Source organism: Cyprinus carpio, chromosome A6 (assembly GCF_018340385.1).
Source record: "Cyprinus carpio isolate SPL01 chromosome A6, ASM1834038v1, whole genome shotgun sequence".
Taxonomy (NCBI): Eukaryota; Metazoa; Chordata; class Actinopteri; order Cypriniformes; family Cyprinidae; genus Cyprinus; species Cyprinus carpio.
The window spans coordinates 21,645,712-21,669,410 of record NC_056577.1 but is presented as its reverse complement, the minus strand read 5'-3'; the positions used below and the strand labels follow the sequence as shown (position 1 = coordinate 21,669,410).

General features: G+C 38.7%; 1 protein-coding gene across 2 annotated transcripts; it reads right to left on the bottom strand.

Moving 5' to 3' along the window:
* Positions 1–1,364: 1,364 nt before the first annotated feature.
* LOC109082646 (AP-1 complex subunit mu-1-like) lies at positions 1,365–23,538 on the bottom strand. 2 transcript variants are annotated; one of them, XM_042758431.1, is made up of 13 exons: positions 23,312–23,538; positions 15,775–15,931; positions 15,554–15,621; positions 15,292–15,422; positions 12,896–13,043; positions 11,079–11,205; positions 7,836–7,978; positions 5,277–5,348; positions 4,838–4,996; positions 3,791–3,916; positions 3,610–3,685; positions 3,168–3,207; positions 1,365–1,863 (listed from the first exon to the last, which is right to left on the bottom strand). In XM_042758431.1, exons 1-12 carry the CDS (start codon positions 23,351–23,353, stop codon positions 3,185–3,187), a joined length of 1,272 nt encoding a protein of 423 aa, XP_042614365.1. In that variant the 5' UTR covers positions 23,354–23,538; the 3' UTR covers positions 1,365–1,863; positions 3,168–3,184. The 2 variants fall into 2 exon arrangements, with proteins under 2 accessions (XP_042614365.1, XP_042614364.1); XM_042758430.1 differs by lacking the exon at positions 1,365–1,863 and having other exon boundaries at positions 2,170–3,207.
* Between the last annotated feature and the right edge of the window lie 161 nt (positions 23,539–23,699).

The following is a 23,699-nucleotide window of genomic DNA, read 5'->3' as shown; positions in this document are numbered from 1 at the left end:
ACTCCTGTGTAAATTTAAGGGGAACTGAGGCTACCTCCACTTTAATCTGGATTTACATCCATTCATTTAGCAGTCACTTTCATCCAAAGCGACTTATAATTGAGGAGCTAAATATACATTTAAAAACAAGTTAAATTCAAAAACACATTTTTCTTTGTTTTTGTACAGCAAAAACTGACCTTTATATAGGTTCTACCGGCATTGTTGTGCATGCTATTCACTTTCAAAGTGTTATTAAACATTTGTTACTTTGTACAATCTACTTATAATGCTCCTGCAAAAAAGACAGAATACGTACGTGCAACTGCTGTCCTATGACATCCACAAATGATTCTGGAACAAGAAGGTAAAAAGTCATTGCAAAAGTGGCTCATATAAGTGAACTTTTAAGGATAGGTCAAGCACATTTGATTGCATTATGATACTTGGATTGTTATTTGGTTTTATATGCATTCATGCATTGTGGTCAAAATACTTTTTGGGGCTACCATAGACTGGATTTAGTTTGAAGAGTCATCATGAAGCAAGATTCATTGTGTTCTCTTCGCAAAGCAAAAATTAGATTTTCATTATTTTTAACAAAAACTCTAGAAATAACAGAAAGCTATCAGCTGGTTAAAATGTTTTAGTTTGGTCCTTTCTGCATGTGTGAGAAATTGTGTTTGAGAAACCGTGCAGCTGAGTCATTCATACATAGCCCATCCTGTGAAGACAGAAGTAAGTTCTGATAGTGCCAGTAATGGGCTGAGGGACAGTTATCATGGGATGGGTGGTGTTGGCCAATGGCTGTTCTTACCCAAAACAAGATGGCTATTGTGCAACAGCTGCTTAGTCACCACGTAAACAAAAGCTGACTCTGTGACCCATTGTCACCCATCTACCGGATTGTCATCTGCTGAGACTGATAAGAATGAAGGCAAGCAAAAATAGCAATGCATACAACACCCATATTTGGATGACTGAAAAAGAAAATATTTTATCCATTGTACTCATAGTCATACCCTTGCATAAAACAGCAATTTATTTCAATAGCTGGAATATCCATAGGTGAATAAAAAATAAGCCTTTCCATACAGCAGAGAAAATAATCACAAAAATGCTTGCCAAAAAAAAAATCCATTTATTTTCTCACAATGACCTTTAGTATAGTATTGAGCAAAAAAGTTGTCAATAAGAAAAGATCAAAAATACATATTTCATATTCAGTGTGAAATAAATATCAGATGTTGTCACGCCATTGACCTTTGGTAAATAAATTAGGGAGGAAGCCGTTTTGACGTGACAGCTAATATATTCTGCTGCCTCTGCAGAGGTGACAGACAGTATTCCACACACACACACAAACACACACACACACACACACACACACACACACACACACACACACACACACACACACACACACACAACCAACCGTCACACTGATACAACAAGTGGTGCAATGTAATGGAGGATTTTCCCAGCGTGAACACTTACAATTACATACAAAAAATAATGTGTTATCAGATGTGTTGACTGCTGTAGATTAAAGAAACAAATGCAAACAATTAATACAGCATCAACATGCACAAGTTTTTTTGCTGATCAGTTCATGGTAATGTCATTAGGCATTTCCACTTTCCATTGTACTTTTAAAAGTGTGTAGGCATTTGTAGTATTTTGAGTGAGCACAAACCAAACCAAAGACAAAGATACAGGCCACTCTGGTGAAAATATAGTGTTACAGTGGTGTCCTAACAGTACACTGCCTTATTAATCATTGATTTTGAACACAAGGTATTCATTTCATTGGGCCTGTGGTTATGTTTACAGCTCTACAGACATACAGTAAGATCATATCACGCTGAGAGATAGTCCCGCCACCTACAGCAGAAATGAAAATAAGCAGCTTAAGTTCACATCTGACAAGTTAAAGTGATAATTCAAAGAAAAATGAAAATTGTCAAAAAAATAAAATAACACCCGTATGTCATTCCAAACCAGTGTTATTTTAGTATCACTGACTACATTTACATGGGCACCAATAATGTAATTATTTCCAATAATCAGAGTAAGATGTTTACATGCCTGTTTGCTAAACATATTTTACTACAATTAATGATGCTACAATTAAAAACACAATCACACCAAAATCACAAAAGAATCACATTATGAGGGTGCATGTAAAAATAACAATATTGTTTAAATCTCTTTAAGAGGGTAGATATAAATGTAGTCATTGGTATACTATTATATTTTTGTTAATATTTTGAATTAATTTTATTCATTAGTCATTTGGTATCACTTAACAATAAGGTTTATTAGTTATCTACTCTAGTTAACATGAACTAAGAATGAACAATACTTCAACGGCATTTATTAATCTTAGTTCATGTTAATTCCAACATTTACTAATGCATTATTAAAATCAAAAGATGTGCTTGTTAACATTAGTTAATGCACTGTGAACTAACGACTAACTAACAGTGAACTACTATATAACATTAACGAATGGAACCTTATTGTAAAGTGTTACCATTCCTTTTTATTAGTTTTTATGTTTATATAGTTTTATTAAGTTTTAGTTTATTTAGATTTAGTTATTTTAGTGCTTCAACTTTAAATTAAACTGAGAAATGTTGCCTTGGCAATAGGAATGCAGCGATTAACCAGTTTCACGATTAAAAACGCTTTAAAACGGCATGGTTAATTAATCGTAAAGGCTCGGCTACACCTAGTGTTTCTGTTGCATGGAATGAAACGGTTGCAACTTGCGCAAAATGAAAACAAAGTTACACTAGCGGTGCACCAGCTTAAAATGCTGTGCTTATCAGGGACAAGGAGAATCCTACTGACTGTTTATTGTATGAATGGATTATTTTGTGTTTAAATAAAACAAAGAAATACAGATAGGTTTGGAACAACATGTGGGTGAAAATATCTCTTTAAATAGAACATATATAGGTAGACTCTAGGATGTTTCTTTAATACCACTTTTGGATTATAACCCAAAGTTGTTTAAACCCCGAAACCATTGTTTCATAGGGGTTTCTCAGTAACTTTGCAATCTGACTCTCTTGTTTAATTTGTAAAACCTGATCTCAGACAAAAGTAAGAGCAGTTCAACTGCTGTGTGAAAAGAAGTAGCTGTCTCACAGATGAAAAAGGACAGACAGAACACAACATACACAGGCGCTGTCCTCTCTCAGTTGGTCCTCAGTTGATAATCTGTCAAAAACGTTCACGTATAGTCAGAAAGTACAACTAATACATCACATATTTATATACCTAAAAAAACAAGTGCATGATAGTTTAACTGAAGGCATTTGAATATGTTATTGACATTTGGGTTTTTGGATATATCTGAAGAATTCCATTGAGGTTTAAGATCTGATGTCTACTTTGCATTTCTTATGAATAAGTGAACAAGGCTGAAGGATTAGAGTGACTCTCTCTCCTCTGGTGTTGCTGATGGAAAACTGATAGTCTACACTATTTCAAACTGTGTGTGAGTGTGTAGCAGACAGAGTAAGGCTCATGTTCACTGAACTTTTAATGACGGGGTGAAGGTAAACTTTATATCAGAATGATATGGGAGTAAGCATGAGGGAATTTCTGAATATGGCTCACCTCCACTCTGAGTAATATAACGCACCCACGGTAATGCCTGATATCCGCTCTTCTCGATAATCTTCAAATATCGCACCTGTGTTTGTTACCACACACAAACAAAATGGATTACAAATATCAATCTACTACATTGTGACAATTATCAAAGACTATTTTGGGGTTAATATATGTTTTGCCGCACCTGAATGCCTGACACTGTGAAGTAAGGAATCTCAAACTTTACTGTGATTGGTCGCTTGGCCTCCAGTTCACCGCTTTCCACACTTGGCAGTCCAAAATGAGCTCGCATCATGAATTCTTTCCCACCTCAACAAGTAACGACGCATCATTAATTTTTGACACATCCAACTGTCTAATTAACACTGCAACAATCATTACTTTAGTCATAAGTGCTAATTAACAGTTCAGTTCTAAATAAGCCTTCTTAGTCATATTCCTAAGTGGGTGATACAAACTTTCCTGTCTCTACAAGGCTTGCAACAGCACAAAACTCCAAAACCGATTCATGGCCTTTCAAGCCTCAAATGCCCATGACATCATCAGGACTGGAAGAAAACTAAATGTCCTACATGTCTGTATTCTTAGATTAAAAAAATAATAATAATTTTTTTTCCACCATCTAGACGCTATAATAAGGCATAGAATTATTAAGTTCAGTACGTCCTGGCTTGTACTATTTTTGATGTCCTATTTTGTATACATGCTCCTTTGGCAAACTCTTTATTTAACTCTATATTTTGCATTCAAGCTCTATACTGTTTTTAGAGGCTTTTGCCTTTAACTGTTAAAGAAAAGGGAAAGAAAATAAATGAAAAAAATAAAATAAAATAAAAACAAGATATAAAACTACATAAATTAAATTAAAATGTTTACATACAAAATTCAAAAGCAATATAAAAACTTAAAAAACTATGTTAATAAAATAAAAATAAATTGAAATATATTCAAATTGCAAGCAATATATAAATTGAAAAAAAAGAAATTGCCAGTAATAGCAATATTTTTAGAAGGCTCTTAAAAGTGTGAAGTGGACTTGCATTTGTTGTCTTTGTGAAATCAGCAACAATTTGAGGTGATCGATTATTTGATTTGATTTGTTGTTGTTGTTTTTTTTTTCATTTCAAAATAGGATTTTCAAAAATCTGAATATTGGATTAAATGAGTTATTTGCGATGACACAAAGATCAAACATCTTGCAAAACATATGTAAAGCATGTATGGTACTTACAGGGAAGGACTTAATGTTCCATTCTACAGCACTCTTCTCAGGAACCCATTTAGCCTGGCCCGTGGTGGTCTTAAATTTGGGGGAGTCAGCGTCACTAGGAACAGGAACTAAGATGGACACATTGTTAGCAGTGGAGCGGCTCTTGAACTGACTGCGGGCCTGGGGAACAGATGGAGGAACTATAGCACAACTTCACATTCAAAGTAAAAATTCCAAAGCTACAATTTCAGAAACAATGTTTCGGTGTGGCAAGGGCAATAGGACAAAGCATATTTATGTCAGAATCTGTCAAGTCTCTTGGACACAGCTCAGGTAAACTTAAGTTCCATTCCCCAGGACAGAAGCCTGAAAGCTAATTATTGAAAGCAAGGAGTGTGCTGAATGAGGCAATGCAAGAATCAGTGGAGTGTGTAGATTGTATATATGTGTGCAGCTCTACCTTAACCTTGATCTCTACTCGACTATGAGAGAACTTCTCTATTACGCTCTCAATCCATATTAGAGGCTTCACCTGTCAGAACAGAGGAGTGACAGAGAAAAAAAATAGAACAGTAAGTCTGCTGCCACTTATTGAGCTACTGACTTTTTTTTCTTATATAAATTAAATACAGTGATACTTCTAACAGCATAACATCACTATATAATCCATAATATTGAAAATCTACAGGATGTTTGAGTGTGTGTCTGTGTATTATATAGATGTATATGTGTGTGAATTTATGTTTGGAAGTGACAGTAATGATATTTATAATATTTTAAAATACTTGTATTTCAATTATTGCGTTCATCAGCTTGGGGTCAGTGCAGCATGTTTTTTTTTTGTGTGTGTACGTGTGTGTGTGTTTTAAAGAAGTTAATACTTTTGTTTATCAAGGATGTGTAATGTTATAAAAGATTTCCATTTCAAATAAATGTTGTTCTTCTGAACTTTATATTCATCAAAAAAAAAAAAAAAAATCAGCTTTGACAAAAGAATAAATCACATATGACAAAACAGAAAAGTATTTTAAATTATAAAACAATAATGTAATAATATTTCACAATATTACTGTATTTTTGATCAAATAAATGCAGCTCTCGTGAGCAAAAAATACTTTTCAAAACATTAAAAATCTTAATGACCCCAGCTTTTGAAAGGAATTGTATATATAGAGTCATATATATCTTTAACATAAAAAGTTTCCATTTGAATGCAATTTTGTGTAAAAAGCAATAAGCAAATTTATTATGGAAGCAGATTAGTCTCAAATATAATTCACGCAAAAAACACGATTCACACATGCGTAGACAATTTCACATGCATGAAACCTAATTCACGTACACACAAAAAAAATTCACGTGGGTGAAAAAAAAAATATATATTCACAAAAAGCAATTCACATGCGCAAAATAAAATTATATATTCATAAAATACATTTCACAAATGCAAAACACAATTCGTAGATATACAACTGTGCACAAAAACCTTTGAATGTTTAAAATGTACGAGTGTCTGAATGTACAAATCGTCATTTACTACGAATCCACTCGGATTTGTGTGTGTGTGTTTTTGAGACTTTCCTGGCAGAGCTCTCTACCCACGTGGCTCTGTCGTACTCTTTAGCCAATCAGATGCGAGCTTACCATTCAACCAATCATATCATAAGCCACTGAGAGTGCATTCAGAAGCTCGCAGGCAATCAGGGAGACGTCAAGAGAGAAGCCCATAGAAGCTCTGGCGTTACATTTTAAAATACTATACAAAATAATTAATCAGAATACTTACTCCTGCTCACTCACGCCAAAGAACTCCCCGCTCAAGCTCGCTCGCCGTCTCTGCAAGATTAACCATGGCAGTTTGCACGCACAGCTACTAGAAGATTTACATCTGTCAGACAGGTTGCTGACGTCATCAAGCCTTAGTTTGAGTCTGCGCGTCAGAAACGGAAGTGCTAAAAAATCGCTAAAAATGGGCTTCACTTGTCTCAATTGAGTTCCAGTTGGGTCGCTGTGTCCATTTCTTTTACTGTCTATGGGATTACTGATGTAAAGGCTTAATTTCCGTTCTAATTAAACCATATTGCGCAAAAGGTGCGCAGAATTGTGCTCCTTGAATGCACTTTCAGTGGCTTATGATATGATTGGTTGAATGGTAAGCTCGCATCTGATTGGCTAAAGAGTACGCCAGACCCACGTGGGAAGAAGAGAGCTCTGCCAGGAAAGTCTCAAAAACACACACACACAAATCCGAGTGGATTCGTAGTAAATGACGATTTGTACATTCAGACACTCGTACATTTTAAACATTCAAAGGTTTTTGTGCACAGTTGTATATCTACGAATTGTGTTTTGCATTTGTGAAATGTATTTTATGAATATATAATTTTATTTTGCGCATGTGAATTGCTTTTTGTGAATATATATTTTTTTTCACGCACGTGAATTTTTTTCGTGTACGTGAATTAGGTTTCATGCATGTGAAATTGTCTACGCATGTGTGAATCGTGTTTTTTGCGTGAATTATATTTGAGACTAATCTGCTTCCATAATTTATTGGTCAAAAAAGATGTTTAAAAAAATAATGTAACTACTTCCGATTCATTTCCTCACACAGGAAGTAGAATTTAAATTTCAATTATTTTCACAGTATACATAGAATATAAAAATAATAATAGCAGTACAGTCGGCTAGTATTCTATTCAAAGCAAAACCATTGTTTCATGGTTTTGTCTTTTAATTTCAAATTCTTTTAATTTCAAATTCTTTGTGTTTTCTGCCTTGAAGTTCTATTCTTGTTTTCTCATCATATTCCCGTTTTTTGATTCTTGTATGTTTTTATTTAAATTAAGCTCTCTGAAACCCCACCATTACAACGGCACAAAAACAAAAACAAAAAAATATGTAACTATATTACAAATCAATCAGTCATTAAACACATGAATTAGTTACATGAACTTTGATGTTTTAAATGCATTATTAAGACTCATTGATCGGAGAGTTGTATACATGCAGCACTGACCGTGGTGTTGAGTCTGTAAGACATTAGTTCAGATTCTCCATCAGGTGGGATGAAAGAGATAGTCCGGTCATTCTCAAAGCGAGAGAGACGCACACACTGATGAAATTTTACATCTTCCAGCTCCACAGACTTGCTCTTCTCCCCTGAGAGAAAGCGAAATGGAAGCCCAGAGAGAGCAGGGTGAATTCTAATATAAGAAAAGTGGTCACTGATGATTATAGTTTGTGTAAAGCTAGTTAATCAAGTTGAAAGCTGCACACACACACCACATATTCACACACAAAGCATTCTAAAGTGTTTCCTGGAAATTGCAAACAATAACACTTCTGTGCACCCAGGTAAGCATGGAGGTAGCTTATTTGTTTGACCTCGGCAAAGGGAAAGGCAGTGACTACAGAAGAGCTACTTAATGACTCTGGGCCTCTGAGCCCCAAAACCCACTAATACCACAGAGCTGTGGGATTTCAGCAGCACACTCACATCAGGAATGTGTGCATGCATGAGCCTCCCTTTATATTTATGAATGTATTCTGCTCTATCCAGGAGTGACATTTACAGTGGAACATGAAAGAGCTCTCAGAGGTTTGAACTGGAACACAGAGGTCAGATCAGAAGCCACAGATGAGACCTGCTGGGAGCCGCTGCAGCACCTACTGATGACATCAGCCACAGGGACTAAAGGTCAGAAAGGGGTTAGGATGCTCTCTTATAGCTCTCTGATTGGCTCCCCAGGGTCCACAGGCAGAGGCTTCAGGGAAAGTGATTGGTGTTCAGAAGCAGAGGTACACTTTTAGGTACACAAAGTATGACTCGGCTGTAAAAGCGCTATAAAGATAGCAAGTTTGACCTACAATTTATACATCAAATAATGCAATATAATGTTCTGTATATACTGTATAGATATATATATATATATATATATATATATATATATATATATATATATATATATATATAGACTTCCTGTGAGTCCTACAGAGGACAGGCGGTTTAGAGAACAGATGTGTGTGTGTGTGTGTGTGTGTGTGTGTGTGTGTGTGTGTGTGTGTGTGTGTGTGTGTGTGTGTGTGTGTATAAAATCATATTATATTAAAATATAATAGTAATAATTATAATAATATAATTTGGAATTATTCACTCCATATTATTAGATATGGAATAATTATATTTTTGTTTTGAAAAAAAAAAAACTTTAAGATCAGCTCTGTTATTGTTAACTAAAACTATTTATAATAGTTGTTGCTCTCTCTCTCTCTCTCTCTCTCTCTCTCTCTCTCTCTCTATATATATATATATATACAGGAGCTGGTCATATAATTAGAATATCATCAAAAAGTTGATTTATTTCACTAATTCCATTCAAAAAGTGAAACTTGTATATTATATTCATTCATTACACACAGACTGATATATTTCAAATGTTTATTTCTTTTAATTTTGATGATTATAACTGACAACTAAGGAAAATCCCAAATTCAGTATCTTAGAAAATTAGAATATTATTTAAGACCAATACAAACAAAGGATTTTTAGAAATCTTGGCCAACTGAAAAGTATGAACATGAAAAGTATGGGCATGTACAGCACTCAATCCTTTTGCCTGAATTACTGCAGCAATGCAGCGTGGCATAGAGTCGATCAGTCTGTGGCACTGCTCAGGGTTATGAGAGCCCAGGTTGCTCTGATAGTGGTCTTCAGCTCTTCTACATTCTTGGGTCTGGCATATCGCATCGTCCTCTTCACAATACCCCATAGATTTTTTTATTATTTAATAATAATAATAAAAACTTGCATTTCCAACCTTGAGCCTGTGGAGGGCAGTGTTTCACTTGTTTAATTCTCATTCCACTGCTGAGCTGAGAAGAGATATTTCTGCAACTGATGCAATAACAGAAAGGCACCTTCTACCTTCACTTGTGTTTACAATAGCTTGCACCATAGTTCAGCTTTAAAGTGGGAAGTGATACAGGAAACAAACAGGTCTTTTTCACTTCCCCGAAACCCTATCTGATAAAACTGTTTCCTGTAGAAATAAAATGAAAGGGTAGCTTGTAATGTCCATGAAATGTTGGTGAGGTCAACAGCTACTGTACCACAGGATCAAACTGATATGTTTTTATTGAACAGAAGAGCGTTGCTCTGTTAATTTAATATTGATTCCCTTTCTGTTGTAGAGTAAATCCGGAGCACTTCTGTTCTAAAATGCAAGCTGCATTTATACTGCACATGCAGAATACATAACTAAGATCTGGCCTGCTGTGAAACTAACACCCGCTGGGTTAGGCCTGGGGTGAGGATTAACCAAGAGAATCAGATTAATGGAATTCACCTAACAAGTGCAAATGAGAGAGATGCTTACTATAAAATAGGTTAAGACAATAGACTGACTGCTTGACTAGCAGCCCTCGAAATTAAGTCACTTTCTGCACTACTTACAAAAAAAAAAAAAAAAAAAAAAAAAAACCTACAAGGTAATTTTAAACTTGAAATGAGGCATTTTGGAAGCCATTCGTTTCAATGAAATGAAATGGAAAAATAATGACTGGAAAACAGGTAAATATTAACCTTGCAATCTTCTTGTAAACAGATTTAATTGTGATATTGATACATTTTTATACATTTTGTGGTTTACATGTAAAAACATGTTTTTGTTTTGGAGTTGCTGGTCAGATTTCTGTTCATTTATTAAGGATCACATCCTGCCCAGCTTTTAACAGTTTTTATTATCCCTCTATGACAAGTCTTATCATAAGCAACAGTATTTAATTAATCTGCTACTTTAAAAATGTACATATGGGAGACTAAGCCATTGCTTTTAATTTTAAAGACAGAAGTTAACAACACAACAAAAGCAATTTTGAAAGTGTCTGAAAATCTGTAAGATTTGTTACTATTTGTAAACATGTTAATGTTTTTACCGTTACTTTATTTCTATCTTTTGATCTTCTTTCGGTCTTTATAATTATTATTTGTTGTTTATTCTTATGTACCCTTGCTGTATTTGTAATTCTTTAAAACCAGTAAAAACAGACTGAAAAAGGTTTTTTTTTTTTTCTGAGTTCTTCCTCCATATGCCACCGATCAGATAAACAGCTCACAATATTGTTTCTACTGCCACAGAGTGAAGATCAACCTACAAATGGTTAACCTACTGCATAGTTGTCTCTGTATATGAAATTGTGAGGAAAAAGTTTAATCAAAAAATGATATATTTCAGTTTTAAAGATGGATAGGTATACTCACGGCCTGTGATCTCGAAGAGAACTTTGTCATTGAGTCCGAGCCTTAACTCAGGCATGCCTGACAGAACGACTTTGAGTTTGACGCAGCCCAAAATCTCGCTACGCAGAACACTGCCTGTAGCACTGACCTATAACAAACAAAAAAAGAGAAGATAAATGCAAAGCACAATCAAGAGTGGCAAGGAGCGATATTGCATCATCACCATTTCTGCCATCTTCAGTTTATTACGCTCTTTCAGGCAAGGCAGTAACCGTGTGATTTGTTCCATAAAGCTTTTGGAAAGAGAGAGCTGAATATGCTACGATAATATGAGAATGTAATCTATTACATTATGGTAAAATATTAAAAGCATACAAGCTGGACTCAGAAGGTAGATCTAAAACTCAAAAAGTCCACATCGATTCAATACCTCTGAGGGCTCTCAGATACAAGAGCCAGAAAGAGCCAGAGCGAGAAATGCATGGATGAATAGCAATGCAGCATTAAAAAAAGCAATGAGACGTGATTTAGCTCTTAATCAGAAGAGTGGTGCTGCTCAGTGCTACTGTCTGCCAGCGTTTAGACACCCTGACCCTGAGGAGCTTTAAAGAATCCATCAAAAGCCAGTCCATTCAGGGGGCTAAGTTTAGAAGCAGAAAATATAGGCAACAAGAACTTAAAGACGGCAGCTGCTTCCTCCCTCTCTCAATCTAAGGAAGTCTGGAGACCTAACCCTTGACCTCGGAGAACATGAAGGAGGTCAGAAAAGGTACAGTAGTATGATGGGAGCGATAGCGTGGGGCGTGGGCTGTCTGATGTCTGCACTGAATACATAAAAGCGATCCGGTATGTGGAAAGCTTTTTTTTCCACAACAAAGAAAGTAATGTGCTCATTTTTTTATTATGCTATAATATAGTTTACTTTTACTTCTTCAAATAAGTAATGCATGTTTTGCCATTGTTATTTATTTACTTCAAACTTTTATTTTTTCTTTGCATTTACATGATCAAAAATACAGTAAAACAGTAATATTGTAAAATAGTATTATACAATTCAAAAACAGAAACATTTTAAATATATTTGTAAAAAATTAAATTTATTCCTTTGATGGCCTAGATAAAAATTTTCAGTATCCATTACTCCAGTCTTAAGTGTCATATGATCCTTCAGAAGTCATTCTGTTATGCAGATTTGGTACTCAAGAATTATTTTTTATTGTTATTAATCTTTAAAAAAAATATATCGAAATCCTCCGACATTTTTCTTTACAAATTCTCATTTTGTGCTTCTAATTCATGACCGGCGTTTTGTTTTTTCTCTCTCCACGCTCGTCACTAACCATGCAGCGCCGACGTACTACGTCATCCGCTGCATGTCTTCTGCGTCCCACAGTCAGCAGAAGTGAGAAAAAAGTGTTTATTACGTTTGAAATCTGGATATTTATCTTACAAAAACGCACGGATTCGCTACAGGAGGCCTTTATTCATCCTCCTGAGCCGTGTGAGGGACATTTTATTACAAATGCGCACACTTTATTTCACATCTTCTAAACTGTTGACAAAAAACACCCGCTTACTCTTGAAAGACTTGGAAGAGCAAGGAAAATTGGATTTGTCTAACAGAAGAAAGTCACATACACATAGGATGCTTCGAGGGTGAGTAAAACATGGGACGAATTTTCATTTTTGGGTGAACTAACCCTTTAAAAACCCCTAAGGTCATAAGGAATTCATAGGTTCAAAAGAATGATGCTGAAGCCCCAGTCCTAACCCACATCTAAAAATCTGACTGGTTGATTGAGGAATGTTGTCGCTACAATACATTTAAGTCAGCTCACCAATAGGTTGACAGACTCAATGACATCCATGAAGACTTCATTCTTCCTATATTTGATGCCTTCTGACCTCCAAGACACAGCATTGGTTACTGTAGCCGGGGGCCGTGGCGCTCCCACCTCCAGTTTATGCCCCTGTTGGGTGATGTACCTGGAGTGGAAGTGAAAGAAGACCATCAGGACATGCTAACATAAATAATGACCAAGAAAATGACAATTTGCATGAAAAAGATTAAATATAATATGAGCCCACCAGTGCATGTCAGCCATTATCAATATGATGAGAATCATCATTTGTCACTGGTCAGTGAAGCAAGTAACTTCAGTGAGTATCAGTCAGTAGAACTCATGGGAAGAACAGGGCTGCCCCTTGGGACAGACCGGCTGACAAACACCTAACCTTGTTTTTCTTTTTTTGTATTGCCATCGTTTTAATGTAATGTTTACCTTACAACATGTCTCTCATCTATTACACATGAAAAACAAAAATTCAAATAGAAATGAATGTGAACACTAACATTACACACATAATAGAGTTAGTGTTCAATCATCCCTGATGAACATTAGCATGAGTAAATGCATTAAAACAAATCACTGAATGTTCAATAAATAAGTTTCCTAACTCATTCCAAATTGATTCTGCAAGAATGTTGTTTTCAGAACAAGGTCTGAGAAGTGTAGATGTGTATGTGTGTGCGCTCTAACCTCAAGTTTCTCCAGCTGACAGGGTATTATGTTGCTGTCAGTGAGCGTTAGCAATAATTAGCTATCTGCTAAGTGGTTGCTAGCAAAGCCAGCAAACTGAGAAGCACTTATAAACCTAAAAGATGTTTATGAACTGACTTACAGTACATATGATTGTACTATTTTTTTTCCTTTTTACTGTTTGCCTGACAAGAAATAGTTTATTGTGCTTTTGTTATATTCTTGAGTTAGAATGTTCTACTTGTTTATGCTTTGTAAAACGTACTTTCCATTTCTTTAAGGGTAAATATTTTTAATTCGTTAAATGAGTTTAATTAGCTAAATAACCATTTTATGTTTTGAATATTGTTTAATCTCCTAAATAGGTAAATTACCAGGAAGTGTTATCATCTGCTGAAAAGAATATATGAATTTTAAAATGAATTTGTAAGACTTTTCAACAAATTTGACATTTAAAAAAGTTCCTTTATAGACATTATGTTAAGTCACTTGTACCAGACTTCCCAACGATGCCTTCTGAAAATCCTTTGGATAGGTTCCTTTCATGTAACGTAATAACTAAAGGCTCAATTGCTATTATTTATAATTTAATGATAAATCTGGCATGTTCATCTCTGGATAACATTAAAAGAGCTTGGGAGGAAGACCTTGACAGGCCACTCTCTGAAGACACATGGAACTGCGTCCTTAAACAGGTCCACTCATCATCAATATGTGCTCGGCATTCACTTATACAGTTTAAAGTAGTGGACAGAGCTCATATATCCAAAGTCAAACTAGCTCAGATGTTTCCTGGTACTAACCCTATTTGCAATAGATGTCAGTGTGCTGAGGGAACGTTAATTCACATGTTCTGGACATGCCCCAAATTAGAGCATTACTGGCGATCTATATTTCTCACCCTTTCTGCAGTCCTTCAACATAGATTAGAGCCAGAGCCTCTGGTGGCATTATTTGGAGTTGCTCCAGAGGAGGTATGGTTGTCAGCATCAATGTGTAAGGTCCTTGCTTTTTCTTCCCTGATCGCACGTAGAGCAATATTATTAAAGTGGAAAGACCACTTGCCACCCACTCACACTCAATGGATCAAAGATATGATGTCTTGTCTCTGCCTCGAAAAAATTTGGTATTCGCTAAGAGGATCGGAAAGTTGTGGCGCTCTTTTATTGAATATGTTGATAAGTCTGTTTAAATAATGCCACTAGTATGGACACTTTATAATATATATATTATTTATTTTATTTATTTTTTTATTTCTTATTATAATTTGTATGTATGTATGTATTTGTTGTATTTGTTTGGAGGTTAATTTTTGTCAGCATTTTTGTATGTATATTGGGTTCTTACAGTTCCATTTTGATTTAATGGACGCTATGCTAAGGGGTGGGGGACTGTGAATGTGATTTATTTTGTGAAAAACAATAAAAACAAACTTTGAACGAAAAAAGTTCCTTTATTTTTAGATACTAGAGTATATTGATTTCTCTGGTCCAATCATCTCTATGAGTATTATAAAACACAAATAACTGCTTTTTGTCAAACTGTGCCCTCTGCACAAAGCATTTAAACTGACTTATGAATAGTGCTGAGCTTGAATAGTGAATGGTGACCCCTAATAGCAGTGTTAGTGAGCGATAAATAGTGTTCTCTGAACAGTGATGGCTGAATGGTACAGTATGTCTGTAAGAACTTACTCTAGTAAGATCTTGCTGTCAGTGGTCTGAGGGAATCCAAAGTCCATGACTTCATCCATTAGCTCATATACGGTTACAAAATTGTCTCGAATACTCTCTTCTTCCAGTGACTTGAAATATTCAGTGAACACCTGCAAACAAATGGTTAATACAAGACTACGGCACATTTTTAGGGTGTTGATGTTTACACAGGCAACAAAATTGTGCTGTGTAAGGTTTTATGGAAGGTGTTGTCCTGTTGATAGATATAAGGCACACTTACCTCCACTAATTTGTACAGGAAGGAGTATACAAGAGCAGCATTGGTATTCCTCTTTGTTATTGCAACCACTGAGTAAAATCTCTTAAGTAGTAAATACGCTATACATTTGCAGAGCTGTTACTGTACAACAATAAGACAAATATTCACAAATAAAATTATATTTTAATATACACAAATAAAAGTTATATTTTTACATTTAAATATAAGAAGATAGAGGATACAGTAGAGGTTGCTATGCTTTATCCAGAGGTAGTGGGTAGAGCCGTGAATAACCACTGGTGACAAATCTGCATCTTCCTCTCTCCTCATCATTATGGGCATGAAGTTGTCAATCTCACTCATGTCCACATTGCCCATGTAGTTTCGACATATGAGCACTTAGAGATGGAAATAAAGTTGAAAGCACAAGGATGTCATAAAACAGAGTATCCCAATACTGTTCCTTAAAGACAGTCATCACTGCATCACTAGTTTATCTGAGTGCAATTCCATATAAAGATACATTCTTTTTGCCTATATTAATATAACAAACATAAAAAAACTCTTATAAACCTTGAGGTTCTATCAGTTAATAGAGATAATCTTTTATTTTTCTTAGAGATGTTTTGGCGCCAGCCATCCTGCAAAAGCAGTAAACAATTGCAAAGATTTCTCCGGCCGAAAGGACACTTACAGCACATGGTTTGTTTGCATTTACTCAAATCAGTCTGAGAATATGTTAACAGCTCAATCAATATGATCTATGAAACAATATCTACACTAATACTTCTACCTATCAATCCAACATTCAATCAAATGCTTCAAGTCATGGTCACTTTTTCACTGACAGATATATTCAAGGTGTATAGTAGGGTGAAAACTAAAGAATAGTGAAGTCATATTGGATTGCTCTAGGGCACAGACAAGACCGCATTCATCAGCCCTGCCAAAATCCAGGGGCATATTGGAGGGTTATCCATTCCACCGAGACCCTGAGGCTCTGTTTTCATGGAAACACTCCCAAACACCCACTACTTCTTTCAACATCTTACAAATGAGTTCAGAGCTTCTCTTTATATATACACACATCTCTTGATATATAATTAATTTTTTTATGTTTTTGAAAGTGTCTTATGCTCACCAAGCCTGCATTTATTTAATCAAAAATAAAATAAGAGTAATATTGTGAAATATTATTACAATTTAGAATGACTGTTTTTTATTTTAATATATTAGCATGTGAATTATTCCTGTGATGGCAGAGCTGAATTTTTAGCAGCCATTACTCTGGCGCACAAGAAATAATTCTTCTTATTATATTTAATTTTGGTGCTTAATATTTTTGAGGAAACTGTGATACACTATCATTCAAAAGTTTGGGGTAAGTAAGGTTTTTAAAAAAAAAAAAAAAAAAAAAAGAAAGAAATTAATAAAGGATCCATTAAATTGACTGAAAAGTGGCTAAAAAGACATTTATAATGTTTCAAAAGATTTATATTTCAATATTTCAAATGAATGTGTCATGATCCTGGCTCTTCTCCTCTTTCTCTGTCTCCCTCTTGTGGTCACACTATCACGCACACACATCCACTCCTCCGCTCATTATCTCTTTCAGCTGGTTCCCCTTTCGTTCCCCTCTCCTCACCTGTCCCCTTTTTCCTCTTGATTGTCTCTGCTTCTTATTCCCTCTTCCTAGCCCTGTCTTGTTGTAGGATTATTCAATGACCTCTCGTGAGAAACGTCTGCTCTCTTGTCCTGTCCTGTCCTATCTGTGGAAAGTGAAATCAATATTTATGCTGTGTTAGTTATACTGCCATTGGACTGTGTATTATCCCGCTGTGCCTGTTTGCAGAGTACCTGTTCAGCGCTCGCCCCTTGGCTGTTCACCCTGTCTGCTGTCTTCACTATTTCTGACTGGCTGAATGCATCTCGGGGTCCCTGCCTCTGTCTTCGTGGAAGTTTATGCTGATTTTCTTTGTTCCAGTCATCCGGCAGTTTCTGTTCTGGCTCTGATTAATGCCTGTGATTTGTGTTCTAATTACTTAGTGAAGACTATTTACTTTATCCATGAAAGACTGTTAACTGCTTCCCGCCCTGGTCTTCCATCGTTCTTACCTAACAGAATAATCCTACCAGAGATGGACCAGGCGAGTGGTAACCCCCTTCACAATGCTGTAGAGCTCCAGGGTGCTCTGCTGGGTAAACATGAGGTGGATTTATCCACTGCGAGACGTGCCGTGGATTCCCTGACCGCCCAGCTCTCGGATCTAACCCAGCAGTTCCATCACTACCGTCATGAAACCACCGCTTCAGCTGGACAGCGCGACTCTTCTGAGCCACGTATGAACAACCCGCCGTGCTACTCTGGCGAGCCTTTGCAGTGCCGAGCCTTTCTCACCCAATGCGAGGTTGTTTTTTTCCTCCAGCCGTTCAGCTATGCCAAGGATCGATCTAAGGTGGCTTATGTGATTTCTCTTCTCAATGGACGAGCTCGAGAGTGGGCGGCAGCGAACTGGGAGGCAGAGGTAGACTGCATCCTCAAGTTTTCTCTTTTTAAGGAGGAGATGATCCGAGTCTTTGACCGGTCTGCACACGGTCACGAAGCATCCCGCCTCCTATCCACCTTGCGCCAGGGAGAGAGGTCAGTCACTGATTTTTCAATTGAGTTCCGAACCCTGGCCACAACGAGTGGATGGAACGGTCCGGCCCTCATCGCCCGCTTTCTCGAAGGCCTGAACTCCGAGATTAAGGATGAGGTCTTTGTCCGAGAGGTTCCTGACAGTTTCGATTCCCTTGTCGAGCTGGCTCTCCGCATCGAAAGACGCTTTGACATGCAACGCAGGGCTCGCAGAATCCAAGCTTACATAAAACCACCTCCCACAGCGACCCAGCCACCACTGTCATCTGCTGCTGATCCCGAGCCGATGCAGCTAGGGGGGCTTCATATATCCACACAGGAACGCCAACGCAGGATTATGAATCGCCTTTGCATGTACTGTGCTGCCGCTGATCATTTTGTCTCTAGGTGCCCAGTAAAAGTCAGCGCTCGTCAGTAGGCGGAGGGTTGCTGGCGAGTGCTACATCATGGGTCTCTCCGTCTAAGTCCTGCACTTCCCTTCCCGTACATCTCCGCTGGCCAGGATCGTCAGTTTCCTGCTCTGCATTGCTTGATTCGGGGGCGGAGGGGAACTTTGTTGACGAGACTTGGGCTTTGAAACAAGGTATTCCCCTCTTAGATTTACAAGACTCCACCCCCCTGTTCGCCATGGATGGCAGTTCCCTTCCCAGGGTACAGAAAAGGACTTCTCCATTGACTCTCACTGTTTCAGGAAATCATAGAGAGACTATTTCTTTTTTTATTTTTCATTCCCCTTTTACTCCAGTGGTTTTAGGCCACCCGTGGTTAGTTCTCCACAACCCCCAGATTAACTGGGTGGAGGGCTCTATTCTATCTTGGAAATTGTCTTGTCATGTTGATTGTCTGTCTTCTGCTGTGCCTCCTGTCTCGTCCGTAACTGTTTTTCAGGAAGAGCCAGGGGATTTGTCTGGAGTTCCGGAGGAGTATCACGATTTGCGGGAGGTCTTCAGCCGTTCCCGGGCCACTTCTCTCCCCCCTCACCGCCCGTATGACTGCAGTATAGATCTTCTCCCAGGTACAACGCCCCCCCGGGGAAGACTATACTCGTTATCCGCTCCCGAACGGGAGGCGCTCGAGAAATACCTTTCTGATTCGCTCAACGCTGGTACCATCGTTCCTTCCTCGTCTCCAGCGGGAGCCGGGTTTTTCTTTGTTAAAAAGAAAGACGGCTCCCTGCGTCCGTGCATAGACTATCGGGGTTTAAATGATATCACTGTCAAGAATCGTTATCCATTACCACTGATGTCATCTGCCTTCGAAGCCTTGCAGGGAGCTAAGATTTTCACAAAGCTCGATTTACGCAACGCCTATCACCTAGTGCGCATAAAGGAGGGGGATGAATGGAAGACCGCATTTAACACGCCCCTAGGGCACTTTGAATACCGGGTTCTTCCTTTCGGATTGGTAAACGCCCCCGCGGTCTTTCAAGCCTTAGTCAATGACGTCCTACGGGACATGCTCAACATCTTTGTATTCGTCTACCTCGACGACATTTTGATCTTTTCGCCATCACTCCAGGTGCACATCCAACATGTTCGTCGTGTCCTCCAGCGTCTACTGGAGAATCGGCTTTATGTAAAGGCTGAGAAGTGTTCTTTCCACGCCCCCTCAGTTACGTTTCTAGGTTCAGTCATCTCGGCAGAGGGGATCGGTATGGACCCGGCCAAGGTCCAGGCGGTCACTGATTGGCCCGTGCCCGACTCTCGCCTCGCGCTACAACGTTTTCTCGGGTTTGCTAATTTTTATCGTCGTTTTATACAAAATTTCAGTCAAGTAGCCGCTCCTCTTATGGCTCTGACCTCAGTCAAGTCCCAGTTTAGGTGGTCAGAATCTGCGCAGACTGCGTTTCGACGTTCTAAGATCTCTTTTTACTACCGCGCCTATCCTTCTTACTCCTGACTTCACTAAACAATTTATAGTCGAGGTCGATGCCTCTGAAGTGGGGGTCGGGGCTGTGCTTTCCCAGCGGTCCACCGCTGACGGAAAGATACACCCCTGCGCTTTTTTCTCTCACCGTCTTTCTCCTGCTGAGCGCAATTACGACGTGGGCAACCGCGAACTGCTCGCCATCCGTCTAGCGTTAGGCGAATGGCGACAGTAGCTTGAGGGAGCTCCCGTTCCTTTTATTGTCTGGACAGATCACCGAAACCTAGAATATATCCGCAAGGCCAAGAGACTAAACGCTCGTCAAGCCCGCTGGGCTCTATTCTTTACCCGTTTCGATTTTTCCATCTCCTATCGCCCGGGTACCAAGAACGTCAAGCCTGACGCGCTATCTCGTCTTTTTGACTCCTCTTCATCTTCTGAGCCCGAGGAGATTATTCCCCCGGGTCATGTTGTTGGCACGACCGTCTGGGGAATAGAGAAGCTGGTTAAGCGTTCTCTTTCTCGAGTCATAGTCCCGCGCAACTGTCCTAAGGGGCTCCTTTTTGTTCCTGTATCCGCGCGTCGAGCTGTCCTTCAATGGGGACACACCTCTAAATTGACTGCCCATCCCGGCATCCGGGGCACCCTCGCTTTTATCCATCAGCGCTTTTGGTGGTCTTCTTTGGAACGAGACGTGCGACGGTTTATTGCCTCCTGCAATACGTGCGCGCAGACTAAGGCTGGCAATTCCCCTCCAGCCGGTCTACTTCGTCCGTTACCGGTTCCTACACGACCGTGGTCTCACTTAGCTCTCGACTTTATCACCGGACTTCCTCTCTCGGAGGGTAACACCGTTATTCTGACCGTGGTAGATCGCTTTTCTAAGTCGGCCCATTTTATTCCACTCGCTAAACTCCCCTCTGCCAAGGAGACCGCCCAGATCATGGTTGATCATGTTTTTAAGCTACATGGTTTACCAACTGATATTGTGTCTGATTGAGGCCCTCAATTTTCTTCTCAATTCTGGAAGGAGTTTTGTCGCCTGATTGGGGCATCCGTTAGCCTTTCGTCCGGGTTTCATCCCCAAACGAACGGTCAAGCGGAACGGACAAATCAGATTGTCGCCCGTATGCTTCGCAGTCTCACCCATCAGAATCCCGCGTCCTGGTCACAGCAACTATCCTGGGCCGAATACGCCCATAATTCGCTTCCCTCCTCTGCTACCGGTCTTTTGCCCTTCCATTGCTGTCTCGGCTATCAACCTCCGTTATTTGAGTCCCAAGACTCTGAATCTAATGTTCCATCAGTGCAAGCTTTTATTAGCCGTTGCAAGCGCACCTGGAGGAGAGTGCGATCTGCTCTCTGTCGAGCTAGAAGACGCATGACAGTTACAGCCAATAGGCGCAGAATTAGAAGTCCTCGCTACGTTTGCGGTCAAAAGGTGTGGTTTTCCACTTCAAATTTACCGCTCCAGTCCGAATCACGTAAATTGTCTCCCCGCTTTGTTGGACCATTCCGCATTGTAAAGGTCATAAATCCTGTCGCAGTAAAGCTTCTTCACCTTCCGCCTAATTTACGCCGGGTTCATCCCGTGTTTCATGTCTCTTGCATCAAACCAGTCATCCGTCCCCCTTCTCGTCCGGTCCGCGTCCCTGGTCTTGTCGATGATACCCCTATTTACAGGGTTCGCCGGATTCTCGACATGCGTCGTAGGGGACGTGGCCGTCAGTATCTTGTCGACTGGGAGGGGTATGGTCCTGAGGAGAGAAGCTGGGTTCCCTCCCGGGATGTCCTGGATCCTTCACTCATCGACGATTTCCTCCGGTCTCCCCAGTTGGCCTCAGGAGCGCCAGGAGGCGCTCGTTGAGAGGGGGGTACTGCCATGATCCTGGCTCTTCTCCTCTTTCTCTGTCTCCCTCTTGTGGTCACACTATCACGCACACACATCCACTCCTCCGCTCATTATCTCTTTCAGCTGGTTCCCCTTTCGTTCCCTTCTCATCACCTGTCCCCTTTTTCCTCTTGATTGTCTCTGCTTCTTATTCCCTCTTCCTAGCCCTGTCTTGTTGTAGGATTATTCAATGACCTCTCGTGAGAAACGTCTGCTCTCTTGTCCTGTCCTGTCCTATCTGTGGAAAGTGAAATCAATATTTATGCTGTGAGTTATACTGCCATTGGACTGTGTATTATCCAGCTGTGCCTGTTTGCAGAGTACCTGTTCAGCGCTCGCCCTTGGCTGTTCACCCTGTCTGCTGCCTTCACTATTTCTGACTGGCTGAATGCATCTCGGGGTCCCTGCCTCTGGTCTTCGTGGAAGTTTATGCTGATTTTCTTTGTTCCAGTCATCCGGCAGTTTCTGTTCTGGCTCTGATTAATGCCTGTGATTTGTGTTCTAATTACTTAGTGAAGACTATTTACTTTATCCATTAAAGACTGTTAACTGCTTCCCGCCCTGGTCTTCCATCGTTCTTACCTAACAGAATGCTCTTTTGAACTCTCTATTCATCAAAGGAAATAAAAGATCAGTTTCCACAAAAAAAATAATAAGGCAGCCCTTAGTTTCAACATTGACAATAATAAGAAATGAATGAAATCTGAATGATTTCTGAAGGATTATGTGACACTAAAGAAATTCAGCTTTGCCATCACAGGAATAAATTACACTTTAAAATATATTAAAATATTTCACAGTATCACTATTTTACTGTATTTTGATCAAATAAATGTAGGTGAGCATAGGAGACTTCTTTCAAAAACATGAAAAATAAAACGTAATCATACCAGACTTTTGACAGAGAGTGTATATTTATTTTACATTTATTTTAAAAATACACAGATGAAAAATATAATAGATGTTTGTGTTTTTTTTTATTATTCTTTTTTTTTTTTTTTAGGGGTATTTACCATGACCACGAAATATATTTTTTTCTTAACAAGTATAACTTTTATATATATATATATATATATTTGTTTTTACTGCACCATCACTTAAATATAGAAACATACATTATGTAAAACGTTAATTTTGCAATAATATTGCAACTGCCTTCAGTGAAAGTGTTGTTAACTTTAAGAGTGTGATGGGTAGGGTGTATCCGTCTTCTGCCATATTTACATCAATTGTTTTAGAAACCTTCAAGTGAGTAAATACATACAATTTACTTTGGCAAATTATGTTAAACCTCGATTATCTGTAGCTATAAAGGATTCAAATACTGTCAATCCTGAGAGTGTAAACTATACGAGCTTTCTCTGACAGGTGCACGCGCTCTTACCTTGCCTTTAAGGTCCAGGATGAAGATCGCGGACGCTGCCATTCTTATCAAAGCTGTTGTGTTACCAGAAGTGACTGACAGGAGTCGAAGTTTTGTGAATTTTGGTAAAGTTTGATCAAGTGGAATGAAGAGAGATCTTCCCCATCCCTTACACGCGCGTCTTCCGGGTTTGGAGGCGTCTAACCGGTTGTGCAGCTCGAGCTTGTTGCTGTGCCGTAAACTGCAAGAGACGCGACGCGAACTACAACGATGCCATTATAATTAGCCAAGCGATCTACGCCGTTTCGTCGCGTCGCACTGTTGCAATGTAAAAGCAGTGTAACTTCACTTTATTAAGTGTAGTGTAACAATCCTTTATTAAATAGTAACGTTAGATACAAAAAAAAAT

Excerpts from the sequence above, each read along its gene's own strand:
- LOC109082646 (XM_042758431.1), bottom strand. The coding sequence starts at position 23,353 with ATGGCAGCGTCCGCGATCTTCATCCTGGACCTTAAAGGCAAG. Across the intron at positions 15,932-23,311 it reads TCCTGGACCTTAAAGGCAAG|GTGCTCATATGTCGAAACTA; the intron begins GTAAGAGCGCGT and ends TTCCATCTCTAA. Across the intron at positions 3,917-4,837 it reads GGAACATTAAGTCCTTCCCT|GGTGGGAAAGAATTCATGAT; the intron begins GTAAGTACCATA and ends GTTACTTGTTGA.